This window comes from Melanostigma gelatinosum (genome assembly GCF_949748355.1).
Source record: "Melanostigma gelatinosum genome assembly, chromosome: 6".
NCBI lineage: Eukaryota > Metazoa > Chordata > Actinopteri > Perciformes > Zoarcidae > Melanostigma > Melanostigma gelatinosum.
The window spans coordinates 21,706,313-21,722,350 of NC_136639.1; the positions used below are offsets into that span (position 1 = coordinate 21,706,313).

The 16,038-nt window shown below is 44.9% G+C and overlaps 1 protein-coding gene across 5 annotated transcripts in view; it reads right to left on the bottom strand.

Annotated features, from left to right (window-relative positions):
* The window catches only part of commd10 (COMM domain containing 10), a 117,600-nt gene that overhangs the window by 50,930 nt on the left and 50,632 nt on the right, over positions 1–16,038 (bottom strand). The window contains exons 6-7 of one of the 5 annotated variants that reach the window (XR_013772053.1): positions 4,131–4,190; positions 3,136–3,846 (exon numbers count right to left, since the gene is read on the bottom strand). Coding sequence is in view for 4 of the 5 variants with exons in the window: in XM_079270049.1 (XP_079126175.1) it covers positions 3,808–3,846; positions 4,131–4,190 (99 nt within the window). In the remaining variant the exon portion in view is untranslated. Of the gene's footprint in view, positions 1–2,687; positions 3,847–4,111; positions 4,191–16,038 lie in introns of those variants that run through there. The other 4 variants (XM_079270048.1, XM_079270047.1, XM_079270049.1 and 1 more) reach the window with 4 other exon arrangements.

Genomic DNA, 16,038 nt, shown 5'->3' on the forward strand with positions numbered 1-16,038 from the left:
AAACATGGTGGCTGGCTTCGTAAAGAGGACCCGCTCCTTTTATAGATACAAACGGCTTATTTCAAGGGAACAAAAACACAAAAACAAACGTATCAATAATATATTCCATTTCTACCAATAGATTCCCAGCAATGCTACACAGTGTTCCCTTAAAACACTCGTACCTTTTGGTACAACAGAGCAGTGTATTTCAACAGAGCAGTGTATTTCAGTTATCAACTTGGGAGGCTAAGGAGGCAAGCTGGTTGGTCAGAAAGCGCATGCACTGTTACTCGCTTATTCATAATTTTCGGAAATCGATTCACTTCAGTGGAACTGCCTCAATTGCTCGTGGAGCTCGAGTAAATTTGAGTGGTGCTTTCACACTTGGGTGTCATGCTAATTTTCGCTGTTGACCACGTGACACTGCTTTCCCTCTGAGCGGACCGCAGAGTCAAAAATTGAGATAGCATCCACTTTTATGTGACCCCTGTTCTGCTGAATAGGAAGCACCGGCAATTTCTCATTCGTGCCTCAAACAAAACTGCCTGTATCCAATGGCGGCCCCTGCACAACCCCCAAAGTCACTACGCCATTGTCTGAGCTTAGAATTTGACATTTGCTGGTGTGGCCGAGCACATTACAGGGTAAAGCTATGTAATAATGCCTCTCACTGAATTGGACTTTCTGTTTTCAATGGAGGAAAACACCTGGTGAACATGGAAGGCCAGAGCGATGCTTTTAATTATATCCCCATTACTATGGGCAGTAAACACTGGGCTCAACTGTCTGCTTGCTTTTGTGCATCAGCTATCAGTGGCTGTCATCCGTGGCCGAGCTCTGTCGGCCCTGTAGGACCGCTGCCTCACACCGAGGTAAGTCCATCAGACACTTATTAAAGCTAGAAAAGCACAGCAACCTCCCCCCCACCGAATGGTCGCTCTGCAAAAAACAGCAAGTGTGTTTGTGTGGTGTCCGGCCCAACATAGCTAGTCTCATCACACACACACACACCGGAGCTTGCAAACAGCTTTGACAAGTACATGCAGAGACACAACCGCACACACACACTCAGACACACACGCCCCCTATCGCTCTCGTCGGGACTCTGTGTGCTGTGTTCTGCCGGATCTCAGTGCGAGTCTCAGTGTGTGAGTCTCTCTCTTTTATTTATTTTTTCCAGGCGGCCATCTCTGCTCGGCCCTGCCATCTGTTCTTCACGCTGTGGAACACGGCGCTCCCTCTGGCTGCAGGTGTTTTCGCATGGTGGCAAAAATTGTCAATTGGAGTATGAAAGAAAAAGTACTGGCAGAAATGGTCCAGAATGAGGCGCAGACTAGTTTTTTTGGGACTTTTAAGTCACTCAGTGAGTCATTTCCCCCCCAGTTTTTACAAATATAGTGTGTGTGTGTGCATTTGTATATCTATCTTTATGAGGACCATACCGTCAGAGCGAGGACATTTTTGTAACGTGAGGACATTTTGGGCAGTTCTCCGTTCTTCAAAGGCCTGTTTGAGGATTCAGACTTGGTTTTAGGGTACAGGTTAGAAGAAGGTTAAGTTAGGGTAAAGGGCAACTTCATGCATTATGTCAACGAGTGTCCTCACAAAGATTTAAGTACAGGGATGAATGTGTGTGAAAAAGATTTTGTCCAAATTTGTGTTGACCTACATTCTGTACGTGTGCTCATATCGCCATTGAAACTGTCCAAGGTTTAATGTAGGAGAGAAAAAAAGAAGAAAGTGCTGATGGTCGGCTCATTTCTCTGGATATTTTTAATATCTCCGAGGGTGGCAGTTGTAATTAGGGTTCCCAGAGTAAGTTCCATTTTACAAGGCAAGGTGGAAGTGGGAGCGATTTTGTTGTTTGGTTCAGTCTGTATTTGAGTTTTTATATCCTCTCTACGTGCCAATTAGCCCATTAACACAGCTGGCCACCTGCTGAGGTTGGACACTAAAAGCAGCAGAACTGCACGGGAAAGTTGTCTGGAATGACTCGGGTGACTGAGGGACACGTTTTTGAAAGGAAAATTACATATGTGAACCATTTTCAAGAAGTGCCTCAATTATACAGAGACTAAATCTGTATAATCTCATATTCCCTTTGATCCATCCATCCATCCGTCCTCCACTGCAAAGAGAAGCAGCCTAAATATCCTTCTCCACGACCTCAAGCTCGTCCTGGGGAACATTAGAATCTCTCCAGTGTGTCCCGCTGCTGGACGTGTCAAGAATACCTCCAAAATGAAATAGCCAGGAAGCATCCTGACCAGACAGTGAAGACGTCTCTTTTTCAGCCTGCTTTGTGTCGTGACCTCTTTCTTTGAATCACTAATTGTGGCCGAAATGAGCACAGGTATATTGGTAATTGGGTAAATTGAGGGTTCGGCTTCATCTTAACCACGACAAGCCGGTAAAACACCTGCGTAACACCAACACTGCAACAAACCGAACACCTGTTGATGGAACTCGTTCCAAAACCGAAGCGGCTTTTTTTTCCTTTCTCTGCAGAAAAAGCACGGCTTCAGACTTTGAGGTGCTGACGCTGTCGTCATGGTCGTCATGAATGCATTCGTGAGATCGAATGAGGTCAACAGAACCATCAATTCAATCAAGGTACAGTTTTTATTGCAAGCTAATAAATGAACATTTATAATATGAAAAGATAATGTGAATTAAGTGTACACGGATTAGTAAGCAGGTAAAACTTGAGTACACTGTCACTGGTCAGCAATGAATTGGCCACTGCCATCAACCCATGTGACTTTTATCTCTTCTTTTAATCTTTACACGATGATATTTTTCTGTAATTGTTTTTTTTATACCTGTAAATGAAATACGTTGGTGTATTTATGCTTGCAAACCAGCTTGCCTTGAATTGGCCCTGAAGCATTGTGAATGAAACTGAAAACGATTTACATTGATGTGAGAAGTATTGTACCAAAAACATGTAAGACATGTAAAACCTACACACAGTAGAAAGTAAGCAGACAGAGGAGTAATTGTTTTCCTGAGCTAAAGTAAATTCTTTATTTTGAGCTGATGCTGTTTGGTGAACCTGCAGCAGAACAACACGTGGGAGTTTGGATTCAGAGGAAGATTGGAATTATGCACACACACACACACACACACACACACACACACACACACACAAACACACACACACACACACACACACGAGGTCCGCTGTGCCTCCCAGAACTCCCATCTGTTGAACCAGCAGTCCAGGTTGGTCTTAATGAGAAATAATGAGCCTTCACTAAATAACAACAGCTTGGATGGATTTCACCTCCACTTCAGATTTAATCAGAACGGCATGAACACTCGCTGCTTCTGCAAGTCACTAAATCCATTTGTTTCAACTCAAAATAACATTTAATTTCCTTTAACGTCCTTGTTTTGAGGGTACGAACACATTCTTAAGACCACTGACTGTTGACATATTTTTAACATCTTAATGGATCTAATTCTCATCAAACATTAAGTTCCTCACTGCTGGGTATAGAAAATGTCACAAAGAAATGCGTTAGAGTTAGAGTAGAGAGGGGCTATTGACGAAGGGTATTTTCCCACCATCCTCTGAATGAAGATGTAAAAATTCTTAAGTACTGACCTCACTTGCCTCTTGAGTACAGACCTGCATGAAAAGGAGCTCACAGGGGAAAGAAACTCTGTCCTTCAAAGTTTGACATTTTTCTCAAATAAATCAGAGCAAGAATGGAATTTCTAGGCCTCCAACAGCTGGCATAGCTGTCAGCGAAAAATCTAACTCTGTGTGTGTGTGTGTGTGTGTGTGTGTGTGTTGGGTTGTACAAAGAGCACCAGGCATCAAGTCAGGGTATCCAATTGGCCTTGCACGATTTCAAGCTGGAAGAAAGAGGAGAAAAGGTTGAGTGAGTGCTTCGAAAAAAAAAAAAGAAGTACACAAAAGAAATGCGCGCGCGCACACACACACACACACACACACACACACACAGTCAGAAAAAAAAGAAAGAAAAGAGCCACAAAAATGTATCAAAGTATGAGGTAGACGCGCAGGCAGATGGATTTTTTCAGGCAATGTCTGTCAATCAGGATGCTATGGAAGGTGCTGAAACACATGACGTGAACGTGGACACATGCATGTACTTACACGCACAAAAATAACAGACCTTGTTGTAGAAGTCAAGAAGCTCCTGGTGGTTAAAATCAACAAAGACATTTTCCTGAACCTGGAGAGAGAGAGAAAGAGAGGCAGAGAGAGGGAGGGAGAAAGAGAGAGGGCGAGAGAGAGAGAGAGAGAGGGAGAAAGAGAGAGAGGGCGAGAGAGAGAGAGAGGGCGAGAGAGAGAGAGAGGGCGAGAGAGAGAGAGAGCGGGAGGGAGGGAGAAAGAGAGAGGCCGAGAGAGAGAGAGAGGGAGGGAGGGAGAAAGAGAGAGAGGGCGAGAGAGAGAGAGAGAGGCATATGAGCATTGGAGAGCAAACAACCCAACAAATATGAATAAATAAGTTCACAGAAGTACGGGAACGACAGAGCAGAGGGTAAAGAAGCGGCATTAAGAGCACACTCGTAAGAGAGTAAATGAGCCACACTTGTTCAGTGGGCTTTCTTGTGCTTTCTATAAAAATCGTCATTAATTATTGCTGCTCTCTGGCCAGTGCGTACAACCCTCGTAAGTCGTATCCATCAGAGTTTAAAAATACTCCCGAGGCAAAGTCACCGTCCACAGACCCATCACTCCTTCACCACTCTGTTTAAAGATGAAGCCAAACAGAGACCGGCTGCATCACGGAGCACGATGAGCAACATATTGTTTCACAATGAACACATGCAGCAACCTTGCAAAAGCATGCAACGTAATATGGAAAATATAAGGTCCACCACGTAACAGTATGGAAGCGATTTTACTGCTTTTTCGCTTCTTCGTGACTAATTGAAAACACACGCAGTGCAGGTCATCTGATGAAGCAGACCGATTCGTTTAGCATGCAAGGAAACACACAAGCGAGTTTCTCATGTGGGCCTCTGCATCCGAGTTGGAGGGAAAAAAAGAAAGAACATATGGTTAAAAAAATGTATTGTCCATTATTTTTGAAGTATTTAAAGAAAATGGGATGCAGAGAAAACACAGGCCGTCTTTGTTTCTATAATTCCTTCCTTTAATTCGAGGGCTATAAAACTTTATCATCTGAATATAGCCAGATGCACTTCAAAAGAGTAAAAAGTGCCAGTTATAAAGTATAAGGGAATATTAATAAAACTTGCTACCAATTACATCTGTTTTCATGCTGTGTCAATTCTTTTCAAAGCAGTTTCTTGTGTCATTATGTGCTTACTCTTATGTTCACCTGGGAGCCGTTTGCTGTTTCTCTCTCCTCTCTGAAAAGACGGCATCGAGGGAAAAGTGCAAGAAACCAAGAGCAACCATCACCGGGCCGCTATCATCATTACCATCAGCCCATCACAAAACCAAGGGCCAGACAATAATCCCCCCCCTTGAATGGGCGTAATGGCGAGACACTTTATCACACCCCTCATTGAGAAAAGAGCTGCAATATGTGAAATGCTTTCTGGGTAACACAGAGTGGAGAGGGCAGCTTTCTAGCCGACTGAAGTGCACTCAGTTCCGTCGCGCGAATGTTGATAATAGCGTCGAACTCCTGGCACCAACTAGGAGGGCACAAAGAAAAAGAAATCTGCGCTGAAAGCCACTAAAGGCACACGATTGTACAGCTCCTCTCCCTGCAGTTTGGTGCTTAGAGACTAAATAGGGCTTTGGGGCTTGAATCTACATGCAACTGGCTGGCTGGTTGGGGGAGGCCATGTGTCACAGCAAATTAATGACAGAGATATTCATTAGAAGCAACGTTGAAAGTCCATAAAGGAGAGCACGAAGAGCAAAAGGTTGCCTTTCGCCAAAGCCAACGACGCCACGGCACGAGGGGAATGTAGGACAGCTGTGGATTCAGCCGCAAGGACGGGCGCGCTGCACGATAGGTGATAAAACAACTTATTAAAGTGTTGTTACCGAGCGAGGCGCAATGCAAAGAGGAGGCGCATCAAAGTGGCTCTGCGAGGTGATACATCAGTTCTCAGAGCAAACAAAAACGGAAATGATTTGAAATACAAATTGGGCGTGCAGTCGAATTAGTTGAATGATGAACACACCCCGTCTGTGCCTCCAACAGCACCGATCTGAGTCTCCGTGGCAAACGTATCGTAACGATGGAGAATCCGACACTGCATAATCAGCGATTTGGGTTTTTGACTCGGGTCAGAGCGACAAACACCAGCCGAGTTGGAAGAAGAAACAAAAACACTCGTCAGCTAACTGAGCCGTCTCTGTGACTGACTATGAGGTGAGACGGGGGGCAATCGGGGGTCAATCCAGTGCGGGGATAATGATGTCGCTCAAAACTAAGCTACAATGAAGACAACGAACCAGACTAACACTTCCTGTCTGCTGCACATGTGGTTGACGATGAAAGTGAGATTGACGATTTCCAGGTACTGTCGGGTATGTGTGTGTGTGTGTGTGTGAGGAACAGTGAAACACTGGCACTGACACTGTTTTGTCTTGGGAACATATGCACAAGGGCGTGTGTGTGGCCCATCCCATTGTTCCTCAGGGTTGAGATTTTACCAGGCAGTAACCCAACAAGGCTCTGACAGATCTAGGCTAACACTAATGGGGATAGGATGCATCATCCTCATCATCACAGGCCTGTACTAACAGGACGCAGACACACACACACACACACACACACACACACACACACACACACACACCAGTCTCATCTGCCTCGGTGCCAAAATCCTGTGTGTCAAGATGCAGGAAACATGTTTAACTGATGAAGATAGTCATGAATTCACTTGCATCTGGTGTTCCACATGCAACTACATGTTGGAGCATGTAGCAATGTAGGCTACACACTATGGGAGATCAGACACACGAGAGAGAACACACTGACGAAAGGAAAACAGATAAACAAAACTAATTCCTCCAAAACCGATCCTTCGATATGTCGAATGTGCCGAAATGTGGGACCAGGCTTTGTTGTGCCGCAGCTCTCTGTACGAGCCGTAAACGCTGTCCACAAGGTTACTTGTGCAATTCAGACTCACGCTGAGGTTACCGCAATGTTGAGGCCTGTCTGGTTTATTGCAATAACTGGGTATTATTTTCCGCATAGCTTTGGCCTTAATTCTTTATCAGTAATAATAATATCAAGTTAGATTGTGTTACAACACAGCCAACAGGTTTTAAACAAACCCCAAGATTAGCCAAACATGTTATGAAGGGAAACAGACTTTTGAACAACAAACACAAAACAATGTGTTTTGGAACAAACACATTGATACTAGAAACAGAAATGATGGCCAAGACTATAAAAACAAAAGTTGTAATATGATAAACCAGGATCTGCTTTTACATAAATGGGTGCAAAAAAAAGTCTCCTCTGCCAGTGACTCATCCACATGAACGACCTGCAACTGCTGCACGGATGTTAAGAGGACAGAAGTGAACCAATCAATGTATTCAAATTCCAATGCAAAAATAAATGATTTTTAAAAAAGTGACACGTTCAACAAGCTGTGCTTTTAACCCATCAAGTGGTTCCTGGTGTCAGTGGTGTCGGTTTATATAAGACCACATGTGTCGGGCATGGAGCGCGTGGTATTTTCATACCACAAGGAGGCTTGGCTGGATGCAGAAAGGCACTCCTTCATCAATTATTTGCCTCGGTGCAGCGAGGAATCGCTCGGATTTGATATACTTGTCAAAGCAGTGAATCCTTTCGTCGCTGAGTGCTTTACGGGGACTGCTTTTATCAAGTGAGAAATTCAAAGAAAGGCAGGAAGGGAGTAAAAGATGACAGGGGAGGGAGATTGACAAAAGCAGTGAGGGGTGGGGGAGGAATAGGTACGAGAGAGATGAGCAGCAAAGTGAAAGATGAGGAGGGGGAGTGAAGAGACACGGGGAGCTTAAGCAAAGGAATGAGGAAAACTGTGATAACCCAAGAGAGCTTTCATTGTAACAAACAAGCAAAAAGCATCTCAGACATCAAACTGTAAAGGATTCACTGACAGAAGGAATTTGTCTTATATCGAGAGATTTAGCTTCAAACCGAATACGACAATAACAACAAAGCTGTCTATAAATGCACAGAGAGAGGAGGAGGAGAAATGGGACACTTCTTTGTCTGCGTGAATATCGTCTGCCAGGTGAAGTGATCTTAAAAAGAAATATGCACGGCGAAGTCCACACCAGACAGACACCAAATGAAATGAGTCAAGTGTCAATCAGTCTTCTGTGTGCTCGGGTGGAGGAGCTTCTCAGCTGTTTATGTGCGAGGACGGCGCCGCGCGGATCAGCATTTGAGCATCTAATCACTGTTCTGTGGTGTGATCGTATAGAAGCCTTCCATCTCCTCACATCTGAAGACTCCGCTGAGCAGAACAGGGTACTTTCATCATCATTAAAGAACGTCATTATTGTTTTCTGTGGCTCTCTCTCCCGATTCTACACCTTTTATTTCCCTTATATTTAAATATAGTCTTCACTGTCGCCTTCATCAACCCCTTTTGTCGTCTCCTTTTCCTGTAAACACATCGTGACTTCTGTTCTGAAAAGCCGTACATAAACAAGGTTTGCTTATTAACTTGCATGCATGTCACAGATGATCATTTTTACTAGTTGCTGCAAGGCGGCAAGCTCCGGGTCTGAGAAATGAAGCCAATGTTGAAATGTCTTATACTTGCGTGCTCTGTAAGGGCCATCAGGGGGAGAGTCCTCTGGTTGTATAGAAGTCTATGAGAAAATGTTTATGTTCTCAATCGCTAGTTTCAAGTCTGCTTCAAGACCGCATGATGATCATTAGTAAATGATGGTCCTATGCAGATGGCCAAAATGCAGAACTGGAGGCTTCAAAATCACAGTCCGAAAAACCAATGGGTGACATCACGGTAAGTACGTCCACTTCTTATATACGTACATATGTTCGCTGCTAGCACCCTCTTTGAGACTATTAACAGCCCCCCATTAAGAGAATGGGTGTGTTGCTTTGAGGTAGCAATCAGGAGATAAAAAGAGTTTCATGACCACCTGTGTGAGCGGTAAATCAATGCTTATCAGACACCAAAGCGCTGATATATAACACTGAAACAGACTGTCATTTTACAAATCTCTGTTCATATTGCCATTTATTTTCCAGGGAAGAGCTCTTGCATGTACTTGGGTGGCCAACGAGGTTTAAATGACATTCATGCAGCCACAACTAGCACTTAGCACCAACGAATGCTCAAAATGTGATGCGCTTCATCCCTGCGCCACTGACATGAATAAATATGAAGCAGTTTTGAGTGTGAAAGTTCACAACAAAGACTCATCACCCTGCTGCGTGGCATTAAATCAGCATCAAAGAAAGGGTAACTAATGTCGCCGGCTCAAATGCTCTGCAGAGAGCGGGTGTGTGCCACATCACAGGTCCTCTGTGACTCATTACGCATCTTCTGTGACTGCGAGCTCTTTGACAAGTTTGTCCGATCGCAGCTCTCTGCCGCTGCTGCCTGGTCGTTGACTTTTGCCTGATGGAGAGAAATCTTGAGAGAGAAAGACAAAGAGGCAGAAAGACGGGCGGCACGCACCGGAGGCCGAGCTGTCGGCTTTTTTGGCAAACCCTTTATCCTTCAACACACTCGTAACAAACACACTCCGCTCTTTCCTGGCTGCTTCACACACACACACAAGCAACACTTTGGGTTTTTTTTGGGCTTCACCACACATCCTGCACTATCATTAATCCCCCCCCCCAAAAAAACCTCTATAATCCTTTCTGTTTCACTGTTATGTTGCCATGGGTACACACATTGGTTACAAAAGCCTGATGACTGAGTGACTGCCGGGTCTATCTTTCTATCTGGTCTATCAACTTCTGCGCGCTTGACTGCTTCTGTCCGTCCGTCTGTCGGCTTACAGCAACCGTAAAATATGTGTCATTACTGGTTGTCTGTTAGCTCACAATGCATGCATGTCTGCCAACCTGTCCTCCTCTCTGGCTCTGTGCCAGCCTACATCCACCAGCTCCCCTGGCTGTCTGAGCTGCATTCTGCCATATCTTGCTGAGGGATGATCGGCGGGGGGGGGGAGGGGGTTGTCTATCACCGTGGCCACGAAGACACCGGGTAACAGATTCCACATACAGGTGTCCATGTGGAATAAAGGTGTCCATGTGGAATAAAGGTGTCCATGTGGAATAAAGGTGTCCATGTGGAATAAAGGTGTCCATGTGGAATAAAGGTGTCCATGTGGAATAAAGCGTCTCATCATCACTAATATTGTGTGTGTGTGTGTGTGTGTGTTTGGTCAGCTGTCTGTCGCTAAAATCGGATACTCAATGCAGCTGTGCTGTCAAAACACATACTTTTAATGTCTCAATAAAGACTTTCTGTCGTGTGCGTCAGTGCTACAGGTGTGCTGCCTCCTCCTTTATGTTGAGCGAGTTTTCTGTCCATCTGTCTGTGCCTCATTAACACTGTTTGTGTAGTTCTCTGTGGAGGTCAGGAGGAGAAACGCGGATGAACTGGAGACCATCCAAGAAAGGTTCATCCGAGGAGAATAACGGATTCCAGACTGGTCCAGCGCGCTACTCATTATGGCACACTAAATCAAACTAAATGTAATACATCATGCGTCTAATACGTGTTTTTACGAACAAGAAGTGGATGGCATAATAAGGCAATTACAGTACGGTGACTATTGACCCACACCACGTTCAAAATGACACTGTAGGGGACGACCGAATTCACAGGGCCCCTTTAAGGAAAGGGGCGTAACCCTGGTGACAGAGGGGGTTAAAGGGTGACAGGAAGTGAATGTGTTTTATGTTTTGTATGGATGGAAATAAACGGCCACAAGGTGCAGCCAAAGGGAATACTCGACTCCTTGTTTGTTTCCACACACAGACATTGGTGACCCTGACACTCCTGGACATTTCCAGAAGAAAGAATGACGACGCACGCAGTTTCGCTGAAACTGCCGGAGTTTTGGGAGACGCAAGCGGCGGTGTGGTTCGCTCAAACTGAGGCACAGTTCGCCCTCAGAGACATTACATTGGACTATAACAAGATGGCAGAGGATCAAGTTACAGACCCGGGCGTCCAGGAGTTGAGGACGGCAGTCACGGGACTGCGGTTGGAGGAGGTCCCGTTTGGTGAAACTGGCGTTACGCTCCTGTGCGATGTCTCCACAGGCCAGCCGCGGCCGGTTGTTCCCGACGAATGGAGACAGCAGGTTTTCAATGCTATTCATGGTTGTCCCACCTTGGCAAGAGGGCGTCTCAGAAGTTGATCTCAGCAAAATTTGTCTGGCACGGGCTGAAAAAGGATATACGGAAGTGGGCCGGGACTTGTGTGGTGTGCCAGCGCTCCAAGGTGCACCGTCACATAAAGGCCCCGTTAGCACAGTTCTCGGTTCCAGAAAGGAGGTTCGATCACGTGAATGTGGACTTGGTAGGACCTTTGCCCCCATCCCGTGGGTTTCCCGTGATTTCCAACAATTCGACACAAACCATGCGAACCAATCGGAACCTAGAAAACATACCTAGAAAGAAATATGTGACAATCCAGCAAATTTACCCTCAAAATGACTCAGCCTGTGTTACCTTGAATCTTTGAGGCCTCCACGGTGAACAGAGAATGAATAAACAGGAAGCGGTCTTGATGAATTGAAGTAAATGGGGGCAGCAAAACGATATCAAAACATCCGTTTACAAACTCTCGCACATCTCGAACAGTATAATCCAACATACATATAATCAGATATCATTTAGCTGTTGTTAAATGTCGCCCCCATTTTCTTCAGTTCATCTTTCAGACTTTTTTTTCCCCGTTTTTTGATTCTTGGTTTGCAGTGGAGGCAGGAAAACTTTGAGGTAACACGAGTGGTTGAAGCGCTCCTTTATTCTGCTGAAGAAGATCACAAGATAGTGTAAGAAATTTGAGTAAAAAACTGTAGTTAGTAGATATAATAAAAGTGTTTAATAATTCATAATTAATAATTCATAGTTAGTCATAATCATAAGGGTTTTGAGAATGCATAATTAAGATAAACATAAGCATAAACATACATGCAGAAGCATGAAACTTCTGCCAAGTGCAGAAGTGTAGCTTTTATTTTGAAGGAGTATTATAGATGGGATTAAGCAATAACTGACAATCATTGAATGGATTAGCTGCTCAGGAGAGACAGATGTGAAGACAGGCGTCTGCAGAGCTGAGGGTGGGTAGCCAATAGAAATTGAGATAGACGGAAGGGAGGAGTCGTGAATTAATATGTGGGAGGGGTAATTCAAAGTCTTTTTCCTCGCTCTGTCTCACCTGGAGGCTCCCGGACGACAGATGTGGTTAACCGGAGGAGCCGAGCGAGGTTTTTTGCAAATGGGGTTTTATTGTTTTAATATGTCATAGGAGTGTACACTCCAATGTATAACTGTAATCGTGCTTACATCAGTGGAATTAAATTCCTTATAATTGTAAACCAGTTTTGGTAGCGTTATTATTGCAGCGTGTGTGTCGACGGCACAAGCCGGCCACATGGCTGGCTCCGGCCTCCCCTTTGTTATGAGGTAAAAATTCTTCCATAACAAATTTGGCGACCCAGATGGGACAGTCTTGCCGGCCTCGCTGTGTGTGCTGACGGCGGCGGTAGTCAAGCAGACAATCCTGGGCCCACAATATCGGTCGGCAGAGCCGTTTCATGAAATCTGTGAGTTAGCTACTAGATCTTAGGGGAATCTCTGCTTGGCTAAGCGCTGCTAACGGCTAGCGCTGCGTTGCCGGTGGGTACGTTCCACGAGGGAGGCCATGTCCACTGAGGTAAGTACGATTTGCAGTCTGAAGAGAGGGGACTAGTTCAGTGAATACTGAGATTCAGAGCGTTTGGTAAACTGCGAGGACTGGGAGCGCTGAATCGATAAGCGTTGATGGGCGGCAGCCCTGATAGGCCGAACTGCGTGTTCTTTGGGAGTGGCGGACCAACACTGCTCGGTATAGGTAAGAGCCCGATGTCCGCGGATTACCTCGCCGGCCTTACCTAGAGTTTGAGTTTTGGATGGTGTGGTTCAAAATGGAATAAAGACACTGACAAGAAGGAGCTGGTGAGCCAGGACAGCTTCGGTAGCTTTGGAAGCAACCAGGCACTGCTGCCGGGAATCGAGTCTGCAAAAGGTAAGATTGCCGCGGGGTGCTGGGAGGCTTTTGAATGCAAGATATTAAAGGACGTTCGGGTGGGTAAAAGATAAATAAGTCCGGTAACAATTGTGTCTTGTCATGTGCGTGGTTGCCGTGTTGGCGATACGATTGTGAGAACACACTGGGTGAAGGGTTATATACGACGATCGTAGGGTCTGGTTAAACCAGAGGGTTTAAGGAAAAAAACCGGACGATAAGTCCGATAATACGTGTGACTAGTCTGTGTTTTAGCAGCGTGGAAATACGTTTAAAATGATGACTAAATAAGTCCGATAATACGTGTGACTAGTCTGTGTTTTAGCAGCGTGGAAATACGTTTAAAATGATTAACATTGCATGACCGCGCTGTGGGGAGCTAACGCTAGCTACGTGTAGCTCCGGCGTTGCGGCACGCTGTATGTAAAATAAGTGCTTATACAATAAAATAACGGCTGGATTGAGAGAGGAGACAGAAGGCGTATGAGTGGAATTAAAGTGTGGGATTTTGGTGATACTTGTGTGTGCGTACGCTTTATCAGAAGCTCCGTTTTTTCGTTAGCATTGCGGATAGCATATCTGAAAAAAAAAGCCGGTTTCATGACAACTTCCGGTTTGGCGCAGAACAACTTCCGGTTCGGCGCAGACGGCAAGGCAAGTTTATTTGTATGGCACATTTCAAAGTGCTTCACATAAAACCATTAAAAGCATCAAAACATAAGGCAAAAGAAAAGGAGATTTAAAAACAATTAAAGATTCATTGTCTAAGAGCTGTGAGCTTATATCCTGACCTTAGTTTTAATTAAGCATTATAACTTTAGTCGTTGACTTTGGTTTTAATTCAGCATTTTAACAAAGATTAATGATTACAGTTGTTCTTCAATTCTTGAACTTAATTGTGACTCGTTCTTGTGCAGACCAGAGTGTAAGTGCAGTTCAACAGTTTGACTTGCATTGGTATCTCTGATTGAATATCTTTGAACACAGTTATTGATTTTTAAAGTTGAATTTAATATTTAATTGATTAATTATTCATTGTTTTTTAATTTCATTTTACTTCCAATTTTAAACCTTTCGAATTCTGATTTGGAACTGGATTGTGATTGTGATTCTGATTTAGATGTTGAGTTTGATTTCGGAATTCTAGCTTCAATTTTGGATTCGAGATTCCTTCACATATCCAGTATTGACTAATTTTGGTACATTTACTAATTTACACAGTTCCTAAGAATCAATTTTGACACAGACGGCGCAACATATTTGAGAGAGCGTTGACCTCTCTTACACTACAGACGTATGCTAACATTTACTGCTGAACTTTTGGCAGTTCTGTGTTCGTTTTAGTCAAGGTGCGTGGCTGAGTGGGTCCAGATCTGGGAAGTGGAGCAGCGGATCCCAGTTTTGGAGTCAGCGGCCACACGCCATACAGCACAGAGGGTGAGTTGACTTTGATTCATGTGATGACAAGCATGCACATTTAATACACACATTTGAATACTCCTAGGCTGCATAATGTTTACATTAAAGAAGCAGAGTAAGGAAGTAGGAGAGCTGGTAAAATCCAACGGACAAGCTGAGTTTGTGCCATGGGGACATCGAGACATGGACGCACTGGAAAAGGCGTTGCCACCGCTGGCAGGTGGAGCCAATCCGTGGATCCGTGTCTTTGAAAAACTCACAGCAGCTGATAAATTGGCATTGGGAGACATCCGTGCCGTGATGATCCACACCGAAGGAACAGCCAAATTGAACATTTTGGAGGTAAGTACAGGAACGACCAACAGGGGGGATGAAACCCCATTTGACAACTTTCGAGGTGTTTTCTGGTCAGCAATGCGGAGAATCTGGGCCAAAAAACCAAAAACGAACTCTCTTTCGGGACTGAAGATAAAACCAGAAGAAGAAACCCATCAGTACCTGAGGAGAGCTGAAGAAGAGTGGCAGAGGGCAACAGGGGGGAGACATGACGGCAATGAAGCCACCACTGTAGTATGGCGACACACTGTGCAGATGGGCCTGCCTCCACCGGTACGGACAGCGCTGGGAGAAGTAGTAGGCTTGAGCAACATGAAAGATGCCATGTGGAGGAAACACCTAACTCACTACAACCAGCGACAGCTAACTGAGAAGACAAAAGGACAGGAAGACATAGAGAGAATGCAGCGGCGACTGCTGAAACTGCAAGTAGCAGAGGTCGACAGAGAATTAAATAGAAAAGTTCAGGCCAAGAAACAGATGATAGCAGCAGAAGCCCAGCAGCAACAAAATCCAGCAGTACCAGCCCCCACGGTGGTGTACAATCAGCCCCCACCACGATGCAGAAGTGGTGCATCCAACAGAGGGAGAGGTAACGATAAAGGGGGGCGTGGGGGTCTTGTAAGTAAAGGAGTGTGCTACGTATGTGGGAGAGAAGGTCATTGGGTGAGGGATTGCCCTCATAAAAGAGCAGGAGGACCGATCAATGCAGCACCACAACATGCTCCGTTCCCACCACAACATCAGCAGCACCTACGACCAGGTCCAGCTGGACCTCCTCCCATGAGACATCAACAGATGCCCATGCTGTCACCAGGACCATGAGGAGGTTCAGTGTATAGCAAGATACATAGATGGTTGCCATGTGATCCCTTACAGCAGAGATATCGAGGTGAAGGGGGGATATGGTAAGGTGTCAAACATTTATGGTAAGGTGTCAAACGTTTTTTGTAGATCCACATTTAGAATCGTTTTCAGTAAAGGTGCTACTCACAAATTTTGAGATTTAATAACGTCATGATAAACCACAACTAGACTTGCTAACTCTAGAAATTGAGAAATATACGGGAGCTCTAACTAACATGAGCCGAGTGTTGT